The sequence below is a fragment of the Camelus bactrianus genome, chromosome 20, assembly GCF_048773025.1.
Source record: "Camelus bactrianus isolate YW-2024 breed Bactrian camel chromosome 20, ASM4877302v1, whole genome shotgun sequence".
Taxonomy (NCBI): Eukaryota; Metazoa; Chordata; class Mammalia; order Artiodactyla; family Camelidae; genus Camelus; species Camelus bactrianus.
Genome location: NC_133558.1, coordinates 8,501,372 through 8,518,745, shown reverse-complemented (window position 1 = coordinate 8,518,745; position 17,374 = coordinate 8,501,372). Strand labels below are relative to the sequence as shown.

The 17,374-nt window shown below is 49.8% G+C and overlaps 1 protein-coding gene and 1 long non-coding RNA gene across 8 annotated transcripts in view; one reads left to right on the top strand and one right to left on the bottom strand.

Moving 5' to 3' along the window:
• The first annotated feature begins 262 nt into the window (after positions 1-262).
• On the top strand, positions 263-17,123 carry LOC141574200 (uncharacterized). Of its 2 annotated transcripts, XR_012500965.1 has the most exons (5): positions 263-1,003; positions 12,072-12,343; positions 13,058-13,217; positions 14,298-14,664; positions 14,773-17,123. It is a non-coding gene; the product is annotated as an uncharacterized LOC141574200 (long non-coding RNA). The 2 variants fall into 2 exon arrangements; XR_012500964.1 differs by having other exon boundaries at positions 271-12,343.
• PHACTR1 (phosphatase and actin regulator 1) overlaps positions 14,143-17,374 on the bottom strand; it is a 440,363-nt gene continuing 437,131 nt past the window's right edge. For all 6 annotated transcript variants that reach the window (XM_010945711.3, XM_045509595.2, XM_074348117.1 and 3 more), the window contains one exon: positions 14,143-17,232. In XM_010945711.3, the coding sequence (XP_010944013.1) occupies positions 17,217-17,232 (16 nt within the window). In that variant the 3' untranslated portion in view covers positions 14,143-17,216. The remainder of the gene's footprint in view (positions 17,233-17,374) is intronic.

Genomic DNA, 17,374 nt, shown 5'->3' with positions numbered 1-17,374 from the left:
CAGGCTTTTTCCTGATGGGTCATTAAATGTTGGGTGGACATTAGGGAATGCTCTGCCGCCCGGAATAGGAATGGGAGAACCGGCAGGTTCAGGTAAACACTAATGACCCCCTGGGCCACGTTGTGTCACTAAGGGTAAATGTCGATGGGACAGTTGCAGGCTTTGAGGCAGGCGAGTGACACGGGGCCCTGCGTTTGAGACGGATTCAGTTGTCAGATCTGCGGGAGCCTGAGTGGTGAGTTGGATTCTTCACCCCACCCCACCCCACCCTGAAAAGAGAAGGAAGACGATGAAATCCTGGAGCTGGGATTCTGGGTCCCTGCCTAAGGTGTAGCTGGCTGCTGAGGGAGTGCAGAGCGTGCTGAGTTGTTGAAACCAGCCAGCATGGCTGTACAGTGACATCCAAGAGTATTTGATTTTTTTAAAAACAAAAATATACTCAGAAGAAAATTTGTTAAAGCGAACTCTGCTTACAGTTAATACTTAAAACATGTATTCAGTCCCTCTGCCCCTGTGGAACTTTGAATCCAGTTGGGGATGTGAGATAAAGCACGAGAGAAAGGAATTCCTGCTCCAGTTGTCCACAGTCCAGTGGACTTGGGGGACGTGTGAAATTCACAGAGAAGGCATAAAACAGATCAGTTTCCTTCTGTTTAATTTACAAGCTGCATACCATTACAAACCATAAAAACTTCTACAACTTTTTATTAAAGTAGATTATCAAGTCAAAAGATGTTAGTAAATCCCAACTCCAGAAAAAGAAAAGAATGAGCAAACGATGTCTCAGCGAGAGGCTGGTTCGAGGTGACTGCTCCTGCCCACCCCCCCCACCTCTGCGCTGGGGGAAGACGGCAGGGGGGCAGGGGGTGCGGCTGGTGGGGTGCGCTTGGGACTCCTGGGGAGGACGGAGCTTAAGGGGCTGGAGTTTCTCTCTGATGGTTCTGGCCAGGGTCCACATGAGCCAGAAGGGAGAAGGACTGCGGTACCGCTGAGGGATCAGAAAGTAAGTATTCTGCAAGTGTATTCAGTCAGTTCCTGTCTGGTAAAAACCTTTCCTGCTGTAGACTGTGGGCTTTGGATTTTTTTTTTTTTTTTTTGAATCTGATTATCAAGAATTTTCCTTATTAGAAAACTGAACAGCTCTGTCTCGGCAGAATTTAAGGCCCACCGTGAGGACACACTAATACACCAGGTGAAAAACCAATTTCATCTTAACATCAGAATTTCCTTTCACTGAGAGTGAAGTACTTTGAAAATGTTCCTGCCTACTGCCTCCTATGAGGGGCAGAGCTCCTGATGAAAATTCCCTAAATTCCCTTATAAATCAAAACATTCCTTCCAGATCCTGCAGACATCAGGGTTTTGGCTGCGGCCAAAACTATCGTGGCCAGTAAGCAGGGTTCTCCCTCTGCCTGGGAAAGCCAGGATGTAACACAATTAAACTTAGTTTCTAGTTCTTCCCTTCTGCAGTGTCGTCTTAAACACGGATGGGAGAAGTGCCACATCTGCTCTGCGAGGAGGCTCGGAGGGCTGGGGAAGCTTGGGGTCAGTGTGTGTGGCTTTTGCCTGACGACAAATCAGATGGACAGATTTTGTGTGTACAGGCTTGTGTCTGTGTCTGAGGCCGCTTCGGGAAGTGAGGTCAGGGGTCATTAGAGTAAAGTGCTTTTTTTGTTGTTGTTGTTAACAGTTTGCCTGAAAATCAGGGGCAACCCTCCAATCACGTGCTGTGTAGAAATAGCTCTGAAGGCCTCACCTTCTGCTATGGGTGTGACATCTGCCTTGTCTTGAGTCGCTGAACAGGCCTCCCCTTGGCTCCGACCGGCCCCCTGTCATGTGGTCATCAGCGCCTCACTGTGGGGTTATTTTTTTCTCCCTGAAAGTATAGAATATGGAAGGAAGTTGTGGGGATGAGGAGGGTAGAAACAGTGTGTGAGCCCAGGACTAGGGCCGGGATGGGTCCTTGCCGGGGGGCGTCCTCTGCCGGCACCGTGGGGTCTCCAGCAGGAGTAGGGTGCCATGTTCTTGAGCCACAGGCAGCCTTTGTGGGGTTCTGTGTGGTGTGGACGGCTGGCGGGGCGTCTGGCTCCAGGGGTCCCGGAGGGCCAGCAGCTTTTGTCTTGAGATGCGGGTTCTGGGCTGGGAAGGGCCAGAGGCCGCCGTTCTCTGCCTTGACAGTGGACAGTGGGAATTCTGTAGCAGGAATCTGTGGCGATCCCTCTGGCAGGGGGACAAAGAGCTGATTCTCCTTGAGAATCGGTGCCAAGTGAAACCGCTTGTGGCTCTAGGCGCAGCCGTGGCTCCCTGTCAGCTGCTGCTCCTCCGAGTCAGCCCGAGGTGGAGGGTGGGGCTGGTGCGGGAGGGGCCGTGAGAACAGAGGGAGGAGGAACTTTCTGGAAGACTGCCAGGCTGGCGGGCACAGCGCTGTCATCTCCCTGCTTTCCTGACCAGTCCCTCCCTCTCCTTTTTGGTCTCCCAGCCTGGCCTTCTGGAGGTTAACAAGTGGATAGTTCATTGCTAGGTGAGGTGACAGCCCCTTAACTTACTCCTAGGGGCCGCTTTTACTGTAGGGCCACCACCTAGGGAGTCAGAGGGTGTGATCAGAGGACATGAAGAAAATCTTTCAAGAAGCTTGTCCTGACTGAGCAAAACTCCAAACAGACTATCTCAAAATCACACCTAAAACATAGGGAATATTTCGACATTTCCTTACACGTGCTGGGGCCCGCCGGAGCTCACGCCGTCCTCTGATCCTCCTGTCCGGTCTCTTCTTGGCCTTCTCCCGTCACCCTCCTCTCCCTGGAGCGTTAATGAGCAGCAGCCTGGTGCTTGGTGATGTTAGCCTCTCTTTCCCCCGACCCCCAGCCCTGTGGACGTAACGCCATGAAGGCTTGTGGGGGAGGCAGCAAGGTGGAGAGCTTCGGACGATTCTCTTTATGTCCAAAGGCTGCGTCCTCACCTCCCATCTCCCCCTTCCATTCTGCGTGGTTCATTTCTTTTTTTATTCATCCTCAATCATAAAATGACATGTGAGCACACTCCCATTATGGCCCAGGTACTGAGCTGAATTGCTGAGTAAGGCATGTCTTAAGCCCTTTGGAGCTTGTCACCATCCAAGGAAGACAAATATTACACAAGTTTGTATTTTGTTTCCTGTTTTTAAGAGCACATCTCACTCCTGAGCTGCCACACGAGGGTGGAGGTGACCAGAAGCTCCAGAGGAAAGTTAGAATTACTCTGCAATGGAGGAGGTGACAGAGAGCACCTGGGGTGAGGGGAGGGGTGGGTGTTGCTGGGAAGGGTCTGGGCCTGTACCCTCCCCCCAACTTAGTTCTGTGACCCAAGGAGACCACCCAGTCTGCATCTGTTTCCCCGTCACCAGACAGTTCTAGTACTTTCCTTACTCCTCAACTTGCTTGGGAGCATCGGATGGATCTAGCGTGAAAGCACTTGACGCAGCACGGAGCTCTGAGGAACGCTGAATGTTTTCATAGCGTGGCATGCAGGGCGGGGCCGGCCGCTGCCTCTGTTTGACTCTGCCCTGTGCTTCAAGGCCTAACTCAGCTCGAAGCTTCCCTGGGACAACTTCCAAGCTTAAGTGCCTTCTGCCGCCTCTGAGCTTCCGCAGCATTTCATGTTTAGAGTCTTTGGTTTGGTAGTCTTGACCTTTTATTAGAGTCCACGTGGTTTCCCTCTAAAATGCAAGCTTCTTGAGGCCAGGTTGTGTCTTGTTCCCTTTCACACTCTTCGCCTTTACCTAGTACAGTTCCTCATGCGTGTTTTCTCCCTGAAACCATGCTATCCCCCGCCCATCTTTGGGTGTGCTGTCATCTTGGTCGGGAATACCCTCTCCCCACTGCGGGGACTGTCTCTGATTGGGCTCAAGTATCCCCTCCTCCAGGAAGCCCTCCCAGCTCTCTGACCCTTGGCTTCTGCCCCAGGCTTGTTTCCTTCCATGATACCTTGTCCTTTTCACCATGTTTAATACATTGGTTTACAATGATCTGTTTTGGGGCGACAGTAGTCTGTGAGTCCCTTGAGGGTACAGATCGTGTCTTATTCTTTTCCTTTCCCTTGGTGACAAGCACATCTTAGCCTGCCTGAGCTTTCCATGAGTATTAGTTGAATACATGAATGCCTGGCTCGGTGTTAAGACTCCTCTCGGGACAAGAAATAGAGCCATTCTGGAGCTAGCCCTTAAAGGAGACTTGATTACCGGACACGGGGGTGAGGCTCAGAACCCAGCGGATGCAGGGCTAGAATCTGGGATGGGGCTGTGAGACTCTGGCCCCCCGATCTTTGACGTGCTCTGCGAATTTCTGAGCGCTCGCTCTCTGCAGCCCGGGTTGCTCTGGTGGAAGGTGCCTCTGCCTTGCGAGCCTGAGCTCACGTGGTACAGGTCCAGCCTCTGGAGACAGTCTCCTGGCCCCGCTTCCTAAATCCCTGGGAAAGGGCCCGTGGTCAGTCATCCATGGCCGTGGAGGTGGAGGGGCCGTACCAGACACGTGGCCAGCAGGAGCCTCCCGTGTGTCCACGGCAGTGTAGGGTGGTGAGCGAGGGACACTGTCCAGGGTCTTCTGTGGACTGGGAGACCCTCAAAAGCTCCCACTCTGTTTGGCAAATTTGTTGAGTGGCTGTGTGCCCTGCAAAGGTGCCAGGAGGGGCAACAGGCCCCTTCCACTGTGAACTAAGTCCAGGTGGGCAGGCAGCGTGGGAACCCCCCGCGGCAGCTTTGCAGCCAGCACCTCACACGGCCAGGCGCTTCCTCGTGAACATTTCATACCGAGCCTAATTCTGGGAGTTTACGGCAAGTTGGCTTTGCCCTGCTCCTTCCCCTGCACCTGAGTCCAGTGAGAAGGCTGAGGGGGACGCAGGTGGGGAGGAAGGGGTTGAGTGGCTGGCAGCAGCTGTATTTATTGGCTTCTGATTGCTGGGAGGATGTATGGTTCTCCCTGGGGTGTCCAACAGCTGGGTCTCCAGACTGAGTTGGGCTCCAGCCAGGCCTGGCGGCAGTTGGGCGAACCTGGAGAAAGTCGAGGTCAGCAGCTGCTAAGGCTGACTGACTTCAAGATCACAGGGGAGGCACTCGTAGACTTGAGGAATGTCAGCTGGAGGAAAGCTTGCCGATCACCTGATCGACACTCCCCTCCCCAGTACACAGATAAGAAGAGCCAGATTCTGGGTGGACAGGGGGGTTATACGAGGTCACTGTTGGTAGCCAAGCAGCCTTTGGAACCGAGGCTTCCTGGCTTCTGTCTATCTAGAGCATCCTTCACTTCACCAAGCTTTTCCCTCATCCTAAAACACTGCCCCATCCATCCTCTGAGGCTTAAAATGCCATTGGTGCTTTCTGTGTCAGCCACTGTTTGGCAGATTTCCTATTATCTGAAGGCTGCTGAACCCAGTGCTAACTGACCCCACCCGAGCAGATGCAGTTTAGCAGGGCAGACGTGGGTTTTAACCTGTGTCTAAAACTGTCATCCTGCTGAGCACGCTTTGCAGGATTCCCTGGTCGTGTGGAGCTGGACTGAGGTCAGAAGCCTGGGGTGCTCAGCTCAGCTTTGCTCTTTCCTGGCAGTGTGAGCCTGGTCCTTTTAAACCTCAGTCCCCACCCTGTAAAATGGGGACAATGGATGATATGTGTCTAGCAAGGTGCGAAGTGCGGAACTCACTCCCTGGTGTTGGGGTGGCTGGGGGGGCGGTCCTCAGGATGATGGGGAGGATGTGCTGGTGTTGGGGTGGCGGGGTCTCAGTATGACGGGGAGGATGCAAAGACCAAGCAGCCGCAGTGACCAATGCTGTTGGGAGCAGCAAGGGGATGTACGGGGGTGGAGCTCGGGGACGGGCACTGATGCCTGTGTCAGTGCCTCCCCTGGCGCACTGAGGGCAGCCAAGCACCGCGCCTCTGCTGTAACCAAGAGGGGTGGGACGCAATGCCCTGTCAGCATTGATGTGAGTCCGCTTTTGTTCAGAGGTAGGGGGGCAGCACAAGTAGTTCTCAGCTGGGCCTTGAGCCTCCAGCTCGTGAGCTTGAAGCCGAGGCCTGGAAGTGGCCCGACAGTGTCTCCACTTCCCCCTATGGCTTTGCTGCTGAAACCCGAAGGCCTGCACCTGTCTACTGGCTCCGAGCAGCCAGGTGGTGTCCACAGTAAACAGCAGTTCCTGTGCCTTCTCTCCTGCTGGCTGGGACCTGCAGTAAGATGTTTTCCACCACAGCAGAACCGCCCACACCTCTTTGGTCCAAATCAGAGCCCCTTTTTGCTTCAAATTTCTCTCAACTACCTTCCCAACGGGAAGCCATCACTCTGTCTTGCTCTCTTCCCCACCCCAATTCCTTATGTTTGGCACCTGCGCTGTCTCCACTCAGGCGGTGCCAGCTGGTTCCCGAAGGGCAAAAACCATGTCCTTACAATGAACTGCAACTATCAAGAAGCATCTTACCCCCCAGCCTGGAGGTCAGAGGCTGAAATAAGACCGCTCACTGGGAACATCTCACTGCTTGGCCCTGCGGGGCCCCATTTTTCTGACCAGCTGCTAGATGGTCTAAAAATGCCTGCATTTCCTTATTGTGGCCTGTTTCTAGATTTTTTTACGTTGATATGAGTGAAACAAGGTCAGTCTGGGTAGACGTGATACACATGGGTGAGTTTCCTTGTTCAGGGTGACAGGCCACCAGCGAGCGCCATATATACTTCCAATCCCCTCCTCCCTTGAAAGATAATTGTAAGTAAATGTTTTAATGGGACAGGGATCTGTGCGTGTGGGGATAAGAGGCAACCAGGACAGGAGGGTGTGCAGTGCCCTCCTCCTCCACCCCCAGCCCCAAGCCCCTTCCTCAGAAGCAGCTTCTGTTGGCTTAGAAGGGAGTGTGGTGTCACGGGACTTCCTAGGAAGAAGGGACAGCGTAGGAGTGTGTCCTGCCTGCTCTGGGGCTGTTGTGACTGAGCGAGAGAGAAATGAGCATGCAAGGTAGTCAAACTGCAGCAAGGGGCTTTTCTCGTGCCGTGGTTGGATGGGTGTCAAGCGGTGGGGTGAGGCTGGCGCTGGTGGGGTGACAGCGTTTTAACGCTGGCTCGGAACAGTGTCCCCACCGCACCCCCATCAAAGCGGCGCATAGTGTGAACCAGGCCAGCCCACTGGGGTGCAGGGGCCAAGGCCCTGACCTGATTCTGTGGTGGGGGGACTTTGAGATCATAGGCTCACCCGGTGCGCACAGTAGTCTTACCTGTGTGGCTGGAGAGATGGGCTTATCCTCTTCTGGGGGGGACTCTGAACGCGTAGGTCTTGTAAGGATGTAGCCTCTCACGGACCCTTGAGACCCCCACTGAACAAAGTGTTGTGATGACCATCCCACTCCGGGTGGGTAACTAAGAGACAGACCAAACTTTTCTCCCTCCCTTCCACACTTGGTCTTGTTTTTCATTGAGAGACGCGTGTGCCAAGCGTGCTAACATCTATTTTTAAAATTTTTAATAGAATATCAACTTATTGGAATACTATATAACCATAAGATGAAAAAGTTTGAAGACTAAGAAACTTCACATAATAAAGCTAATTGAAAAAGCGGAATATAAGTGTAAGCACATTGGAATTAACATTTTGTGAAAAATACAAATGATAAAAATTGGTAGACAACTCAGGTATGAAAATCCACTGGGGAACTACGGATAATTGTTTCTTGGTAGGTTTGTTTAGTGTTGCAAATTTTACATTATTTTGTAAGGAAGTCATAAACCATAGTTGCTAAATATAAGACAGCAAAACTTGAAATTTAAAGTTGAAAGACTGCTTTCTTTTCATAGTCAAGAGACGGAAGTTTTTGAAGGTAATTTACTTTTGGTGCCTCTTCTTCCCCTGCCGCTGTCTTGCCCCGCCTGCCTTCTCTCTCCCCACTGGTAGCTACTACTTTGTTCTCTGAATCTGTGAGTCTGTTTCTGTTTTGTTATAGTCATTCTTCTTCTTTTTTTATATTCTACATATAAGTGATAACATACGGTATTTCTTTCTGTGACTTAATAATACACTCCAGGTCCATCCATGTTGCAAATGGCAAACTTCCTTTTTTTATAGCTGTAGTATTCCATTGTTTGTATATGTACCATATTATCTTTATCCATTCATCTATTGATGGACACTTTGGTTGCTTCCATGTCTTTAGTTAATTATAAATACTGCTGTGAACATGGGGTTGTGTGTATCTTTTCAAACTAGTGTTTTCATTTTCCTCATATACGTACCCAGGAGTGGAACTGATGGATCATACGGTAGTTCTATTTTTAGTTTTCTGAAGAACCTCCGTGCTGTTCTCCACAGTGGCTGCCCCAGTCTACCTTCCCCCCAGGAACTAGGGTTCCCTTTCCTCCGCATACTTGCCAGTACTTGTGATATGGGGTCTTTTTGATGATAGCCATACTGGCAGGTGTGAGGTGGTATCTCATTGTGGCTTTGATTTGCATTTCTCTGCGGATTAGCAGTGTTGCACATCCTTTCATGTGCCCATTGGCCATCTGTATGTCTTCTTTGGAAAATTATCTATTCAGACTTTCTGCCCATTTTTTAATCAGGTTGGTTGTTTTATTGATACTGGGTTGTATGAGCTGTTTATATATACACACATATATTTTATATATATATATATTTTTTACCCCCCTCTGGCGCTCCCTCCCCATGCTGTTTATGTATTTTGGATATTAACCCCTTATCGGTCATATCGTTTGCAAATATTTTCTCCCATTCTTTAGGTTGCCTTTTGTTGTTGTTGTTGATGGTTTCCTATGCTGTGCAAACGATTTTAAGTTTAATTAGGTCCCATTTATTTATTTTTGCTTTTGTTTGCTTTGCCTTAGGAGACAGATCTAAAAAAAATACTGCCACAATTTATGTCAGAGTGTTCTGCCTATGTTTTCTTCAAGGAATTTTATGGTTTCTGGTCCTAAACTCAAAACAGATCAAAAACTTAAATTTATTTTTGTATATCATGTGAGAAAAATGTTCTCATTTCATTCTTTTACTTGTAGCTGTCCAGCTTTCCCGGCACCACTTACTGAAGAAACTGTCTTTTCCCCATTGTATATTCTTGCATCCTTTGTCATAGATTAATTGATCATAAGTGTGTGGGCTTATTTCTGGGATCTCTATTCTATTTTTATACCCATACCATACTGTTTTGATTACTGTAGCTCTGCAGTATATCCTGAAGTTAGGGAATGTGATACCTTCAACACTATTCTTCTTTCTCTAGATTTCTTTGGCTATTCAGGATCTTTCATGTTTCCATTCAAATTTTAGAATTATTTGTTCTGGTTCTGTGAAAAACGTCTTTGGTGTTTTGATAGGGATTTCATTCAATCTGTAGCTCACCTTGGGTACTAGGGTTATTTAAACAATATTCTTCCAATCCGTGAACATAGAATATCTTTCCATCTGTTTATACCGTCTTCAGTTTCTTTCATCAGTGTCTGATAGCTTTCTAAGTACAGGTCTTTTACCTCCATAGGTAGGTTTACTCTGAGGTATTTTATTCTTCTCGATGCAATAGTAAGTGGGATAGTTTTATTAAATTCTCTGATAGTTGTTGTTAGAGTATAGATATTCAACAGACTTCTGTATATTAACTTTGTATCCTGCAACTTTACTGAATTCATTCAGCTTTAGTAGTTTTTTGGTGGCATTTTTGGGGATTTTCTGTGTATAGTATCATGTCATCTGCAAACAGTGACAGTTTTACTTCTTCCTTTCCAATTTGGATTCCTTTTATTTCTTTTTGATTGCTTTGGCTAGGACTTCTACTATGTTGAATAAATTAGCAAAAGTGGGCATCCTTGCCTTATTCCTGATCTTAGAGGAAATGGTTTCAGCTTTTCACTACTGATTTTAGCTGTGGGCTTGTTATATATGGCCTTTATTATGTTGAGATATGTTCCCTCTGTACCCACTTTGATAGTTTTTATCATAAATGAATGTTGAATTTTCTGCATCTATTGAGATGATCATATGACTTTTAGTCAGTTCATTAATTTGATTTTCAGATGTTGAACTATCCTTGCATCCCTGGGATAAATCCCACTTGATCATGATGTGTGATCCTTTTAATGCATTGTTGAATTTGATTTGCTAATATCCTGTTGAGGATTTTCTTTATCTTTGTTCATCAGTGATATTGGCCTGTAATTTTCTTTTCCATATGATATCTTTGTTTGGTTTTGGTATCAGGCAATGCTGGCCTCATAGAATGAGTTTGGAAGCATTCCTTCCTCTGCAGTTTTTTGGAGTAATTTGAGGATAGGTGTTAAGTCTTCTCTAAATGTCTGTGAAAGCATCTGGTCCTGGACTTTTGTTTTTTGGGAGTTTAATTACTAATTCAATTTCATTTCTGGTAATTGGTCTGTTTATATTTTCTATTTCTTTCTGGTTCAGTCTCGGCAGTGTACATTTCTAGGAATTTGTCCATTTTTTTTTAGGTTGTTCATTTTATCAGTATATAGTTGTTCATAGTAATCTCTTATCATTTGTATTTCTGTTGTATAGGTTGTAACTCCTCCTTTGTCATTTCTTACTGTGTTGATTTGGGCCCACTTTTTTTTTTTTTTTTTTGATGAGTTTGGCTAAAGGTTTATCAATGTTATCTTTTCAGAGAACCAGCTCTTAGTTTCATTGATCTTTTTTTTTCTTAGTATCTATTTATTTTTGTTTGATCTCTATGATTTCTTTCCTTCTACTAACTTTTGTTCTTTTTAGTTCCTTTTGTTTGTTCTTTTTCTAGTTCCTTTATGTGTAAGGTTAGCTTGTTTGCGATTTTCTTGTTTCCTGAAGTAGACTTGAATCACTATAAACTTCTCTCTCAGAACAGCCTTTGCTGCATCCCACAGATTTTGGATTGCTGTGTTTTTCCATTTGGATTTGTCTCTAGGTAGTTTTTGATTGCTTCTTTTTTTCCCCCAGTGATCCATTGTCTGTTCAGTAGCATGTTGTTTAGCCTCCATGTGTTTGCTTTTTTGCAGTTTTTTTCTTGTAGTTACTTTCTAATCTTATAACATTGTGGTTGAAAAAGATGCTTGATAACGAATTTCAGTTTTCTTAAATTTACTGAGATTTATTTTATGGCCTACTATGTCATCTGTCCTGGAAAATGTTCCATGTGCATTTGAAAAGAATGTGTATTTTGCTGCTTTTGGATGGAATGTTTTGTGTATATCTGTTAAGTCCATCTGGTTTAATGTTCCGAATGTCAAGTCTGAGCTGGTGTTGGCCCACTGTGGGCAGGGCCCAGGCTCAGGGTTCCCAGGCTAGCGCTGGCACACTGGTATATGGGGCCAGGTCTTGGCCCTCTGCAGGGCAGGGCCATGTCCCTGGGCAGCTGTGAGCTCAGGGGTCTGAAGGCAGCAGGCCTGCTGGTGGGTGGGCTGTGTGAACTCTCCTAAATGGCTGCCGAAGTGTCTGTGTCCTCATTGTGAGCTCCAGTCGCCTCCTGCCTCTCTGGGAGGCTCTGCAAGATCAGCAGGTGGGTCTAACCCAGGCTCCTTCCACATGACTGCTTCCGCCCTGGGTCCTGGAGTGTGGGAGACTTTGTGTGCGCCCTTTAAGAGTGGAGTCTATTTCTTACAGCCCTCTGGCTCTCCCGAAAGCAAGCACTGCTGGTCTCCGAAGCCAGATACTCTGGGGCCTTGCCTTCCCAGTGCAAGGCCCCCAGGATGCGGAGCCTGATGCAGGGCTTGGGCCCCTTGCTCCCTGGGGAGAACCTCTGCAATTGTCATTATCTTTCCACGTGTGGGTCTTGACTGTACCATGACTCCACCCCTCCTACCTGTCTTGTGGTTCGTTCTTTGTATCTTTAGTTATATAAGATCTCTTCTAGATTCCAGGCTTTCTCATCAATAGTTGCTCTGTAAATAGTTGTGATTTTGGTGCGTCCATGGGAGGAGATGGGCTCAGGGTCCTCTTACCCCACCGTCTTGGCCAAGTCTCAAGAGCTGACACTGAGCAAGGCCTAACTGTGCTAATAATAAGCACTTTGCACATTTTACTTAATCCAATCAGGCCTATAAAACAGGTGCCATTATTCCCATTTACAGACGACGAAACTGAGGCACAGTGAGATTAAGTAACTTGTCTAAAGCTGCACAGCTAGTAAGGGGTAGAAGAGACAGAATTTGACCCCAGGGAGCCAGTCTGACCCACGTGGCTGCTTTGTGACATTTGGACAAGTGGGTCAGGAGCTCAGGGCGGACCTGAATGACAGCTGTAGATAAGGAGTCATCTGAGTCCAGAACAGCACTCGGGACCTGTGGAGCCAGCCAGGGAGCATCTCCAGCGTCAGACCTGTCCTTTGGATTAATGATCGGGGGTAAGTAACCACATCACTGAAGTGCCCTTGAACTTGGAGTGCTGTAGGGGACAACAGGCTGGGTCTTAAGCATCACCATTCAAGCCCACAAGCCCCTCCAGGGTGCTGTGCCCAGAGGAAGTGGGTGGCGGGGTGCAGGATGGCATTATCTGGATGATAGCAGCTTTAGGCCGAGCCCCCATGAAGACATGTGGGAGACCGCAGGTCCCAGTGCCAAGCCGCCCTCCAGGAGGCTGACCTGTGGCAGAGAAGGGTGGCAGGCGTGGTGCATCAGACTTGTGGGTGGTCTGAAGGAGAGGACGCCAAACTGTTCTCTAAGAGACTTCCCCAAAGCTTACTCTTTCCTAAGCACTAAGTTTAGTGTTTTAAAAATTCAAATAAACCCAAATCTTAGAAAGCTGATGTCCTAAAGGATGTTACAGGACACCTAATTCAATGCCCCCACTTTCCATATGAGAACATTGAGGCCCAGAGAAATGGACTTGGCCAAAACTGTCAAGTTTGACGTCACAGCAGGGCCACCACTTCTGTGATAGGATGACCCAAGAGTGGACACACCAGGTCCTCTACCTCTTGAGAATGCGGAGCCATGACCTTCTTTACTTCAGAAAGGGCTTTATCTTAGGATGACAGCTAGTTTCCTTCCATCTTTCAAGCTGGAGCCTGTCGGTGGCACTACCAAAGCTTTTCTTTCTTGTCCTTCCACTCCCCTAGGTAAGTGCAATCAAGTTCTGACTTGTTAAGGTCAGAATTCTGGAGTGAAGAGAGGGCAGAACGGCAAAGAAGCCCTAACCTTGAAACCCGAAGTCCTTTCTGTGCACCGCGCACGCTCCTAAGTGGCCGCGCCGGCTCGGGCATCCCTCTTCCCGCACAGGTGAGAGCTCGCGCGACTCTGATGCGGTTCCGCTGACCTGCAGGGGGGCCTTCCCGCTGCTGCTAGGCAAAGACAAGCAGTGTGCGTGGTCACCCCGATCTTCAGGGGCCAGAGATTCCCGGGCAAAGGGGAAGGCAGCTCCCTTTCCATGGTTCTCTCAAGCCCTGCTCAGAAGATGCCCACGGGGATCGACATCCCCCGGGAGCTAGCTGGAAGTGCAGAGTTGCAGGCCCGCCCAGACCGCAGAGTCAGCACCTGCGCTCTGAAAAGATGCCCGGATGATTCCTGGCAGTGGCCCAGGGGAACAGCACTGACTCAGGTCCTCTTTCCCAGAGCCACCCTCCCAGGTTCCCAGTCCAACAGTATGTTCCTCAGCAATCCCACCACCTAGAATGCAGCCAGCGGACACCGCAGCCCTTCCTCCTGCCCCTAAAACCTGCAAAAACACGTTAGGACTGAAAGGTTAAGTAATGAAGGTCTCTGCTTTATGGGACAAATACTCCAGTTCCTCAAGAAAGGAGACAGACGTAAGTCAGTCCTCCAAGAGCAAAGTCGTCTGGGGCTGTTGCTCTGGGGCAGTGATGCCTGCTGCTACCGAGGTGACCGAGTGATGTCACTCATTGGGTTAATTTCCACCTCATCATTCCCAGGTTACTAAAGGACAGATAGCTGGCAATACATTTAAATATTCTTTGAAAGATGTTTGGAAGGAAAAAAAAAATCCTAGCATACAGAAGTTATCCAGAAAGTTCATTTATGTGCAGCAGTCCTGCCTCCCCCAATACCAGCACCTGGGTGAGGCTGTCCTGTACCTTCATAACCTGCTAGCTTGCTGATAAGCTGGCTTACTCCTCCCCACCCCCACCCCAGCCAAACTAAGTATCTTCTGTGGTCCCTGCTGGTAGTTGATAAAAACACACACGAGTCAAGGAAATGATTTTTTTTACTTTTTTTTTTGGTTTGTTTTTAAAGAAACTGCATACATCATCAGAGACAAACAATAATTTAAATACCATGCAGTTTCTGTATGTACAAAACCTAGGCCACAGAGATCCAGCTTGATTTGTATTCTATTTACAGTGTCGTCCTCATAAGCTGTCGTCTGTTACGTCGGAACACGGGCGAGTGCTCCTCTACAAAGACACGCTATGTACAGACACCCAGGGAGCAACTGGAAAAAGCAACTGGTCTGGGGATCAACACAGGGGAAGAAAAAGTCATTTCAGATGACCTTCACCCTCTGGCTGTGCACGGGGAGAGCCTGCAAATCCACTCATCAAAGCACACACCACGATTTTCATTCGGCAGATACACATACACGTTCAGAAGCGGGAGAAAAATAAAACTCGGAGGTTTTCATCACATCTACCATCGCCTCTAATCTGACAGCTTTACAGAGTTTTGAGAGCCTCTGGGGAGGAACATACCAGCAATTTCGGAAGAGCAGGTAGGCCAATGGGCAGTCTCTCTGGTGGGTGGGGACTCGGGGGCAGTGTCCACAGGGAAACGTTCTGATTGAGAAATGTCACTTTTTTCCCCCCTCATGCTACTCCAGATGACCAGAGGCTCAGCTGGGAACTGATACCCCAAGATAAACCTTTACCCACACTGCAGCTTTCTCAGAAAATGGGCACGTCGTAAACTACCTAGCCCATCTTTTTTCCCTCCCACCGATGTCAAACTGTCATCTTGGAGAGAAATACATTTTTCAGTTGTCTTAACAATGTGGCAAAAAAGGAAGTTTGGACAGACGTCTATAAAAACCTCAAGATTTCGAGAGGAGAGAAACAGCTGAGGGCCATCCTGTGACCTCCCCAGGTTGCCGAGCTGCTCACAGGGGGCTGGAGGAGCCCACTGGGAGGGCGGTGACGGAGCTCGCCCAGAAGGGGGCGCTCAGCGGGAGGAGGAACAGAAGCTGCGGCACTTTCTCCCGCACACAGCTGCAGCGCTGGAGCGCTGTGGGCGGAAGCCTGGCCGGCTGGCTGGCAGCAGGGAACTCGATTTAGGTGTCACGTTCCCAGGGAATCTGAAAGGCCCCGGAGCCGGAGCGAGGCCAGCAGAGAGGCCACTGGCCTTGGTGGGCGGAGTCCAGGCGGTGGACTGAGCTCCCTGAGGCCTGGCTCCTGGGCCGCGGAGGGCCTGATCGTCTGCCAGGCCCCTGGGAGCCACCGGAAGCACAGCTGTGACTTAGGGGAAGCTCAGACTCCGCTCCCGGCCCAGCACCCCCACCCAGAACACGTGCCCACCGCAGAGAAGTTACCAGAAGGGCCCTACACCCTTCGTCACGCTGTCTGCACATTCAAACATCAGTAAGCCTTTTGGGAAGACCCATGTTTACAGCCACAGTAAGATCCTGACCACATGTTTTCTGAACGATACCTCTACCCACAGCGGTAACTATTCACTTCAACAGTCAAAGAACGGATGGGGTGATGGCATCCCCTGGGGCTGGGCGGTGGCCTGCTCCTCCAGGTGGTGCAAGGAAAGCATAGGCGAGCTTCGCGCCGTTGCGGGGCCCCACCTAGGACGAGGGCCCCAGCTCCCCACAAGACACACACGGGTTAACACTGGCCCAGGAGCTGGGTGTGCACCCCCAAAGTAACTTGATCCGACACGGTTCGGGGAAGAGACCTATTAACTCTTTGGTGAAGGCCAAGCTGGCATCTTTCTAAATCCTGGGCCTGTGTGGCGGGAAGTGAGCCAGCACCGAGAAAGCTGGTAGAACCACAGGACCCCCCCGCGCAGGCCTAGCGGGGCTGGGCAGCCAAATGCCCTACAGGCTCCATCAGGAAGGAAAATGGAAGCAGCCTGGGGCTGGAACAGCCTACCCTCGCGTCCCTCTGTCTGCACTGCTGTCCTGCGGTCCCAGGTGGGGGAGATGGTCAGAGAGACATCTCCAGTCCCTTCACCAGCACCGAGAGGGAGAGGTGGGGTGGCTCCCTGGAGAAGCGGGGATGGGGGGGGGGTGCAGCACCGCCAGCGTGGCTGTGTCTGCAGGACTCGGGCTTCTCCAAGACTCTCCAGGGCGAAGAAAGACGGGAAGGCCCTCAGGTGGTTCTGGAGGACCAAGCCCCTAGTCGCTGGAAAGCCAGCCTTTCAGAAAGGGTCTCTGGCCTGCATGCATTGGTCCTCGACTCAGAGGCCATTGACTTCCAAGCCACATGGTCACCAGCACTGGGGCCGGCAGAACAAACACAGTTTGTCACCCCTCAAGGGCTTTTATGCCCTCAGTAGGGTCCCGCTGCCCCATGCATGATAGACACGGCTGTGTGCCTGAGACCACCTGCGCCGTCTGTCTGTTTTAATATGACAGCCTTCCCCTTCTAAACCAGAGCTTCCGGGAGGCAGCTCAGCTCAGCCTTAGGGGACAGGAGGGGTGCTCGGTGCCAGCCTTCCCCTCCTGGAGCACACACACTCTTAGACACTCAACCACAGACTCGCCCAGCAAAGGGCTCTCCCCTTCTGTTCACCGCACGGATGGTGGTTGGAGGGAGGTAAGGACAGGAGCCACCAAGGGCAGTGACCCTCTCCACAACACCTCCACAGAGGCCCCCAAACCAGATGCCGCACCTGGAGCCAGGCTGTTTGGCCAAGTGGAGAAGGCCAATGCAGATCCCTCGCTTTGCAGTCTCCAGGCTGGCCCCACCGCCTCAGCTTTCTTTGGACTCAGGTGTTGGACACTTTCGAGGCAGAGGCTCACTGGAGCCGAGATAAACGTGGTACCTGTCGGCCTGGTCGGAGAGGCCCAGGACGTCTCCGGTGTCTTCGGCCCTGTCCGTCATCAGCGGTGGTGCCAGCAGCTCTGACCACGGAGCCATAACCATCGCATTTTTGCAAACAAAATCCTGATTGTGTTCCCTTTTCTTCCTCCTCCTTCTTTTAAAAAAAGGCAGTTCAGAAGATTTACATCGTGATGGGGAAGTGAATAAATACCAGCACTTATGGTTCTTATAAATTTATGTTTTGAAGACAGCATAGCACTCAGGAGAAGTTCAACTGTTAAGGTCGGTGAAACCTAGGGAAACAAACACTCACATCAAGACCACGGGGCCGGCAGAGGTGTTGGGTTTGACAGCCCCAGCTCTCCATCTGCAGATTCCTTGCTCCTGACAGCAACAGGGAGGTTTGGGGGGCCTGTCCACCCGAAGGCCAATAAA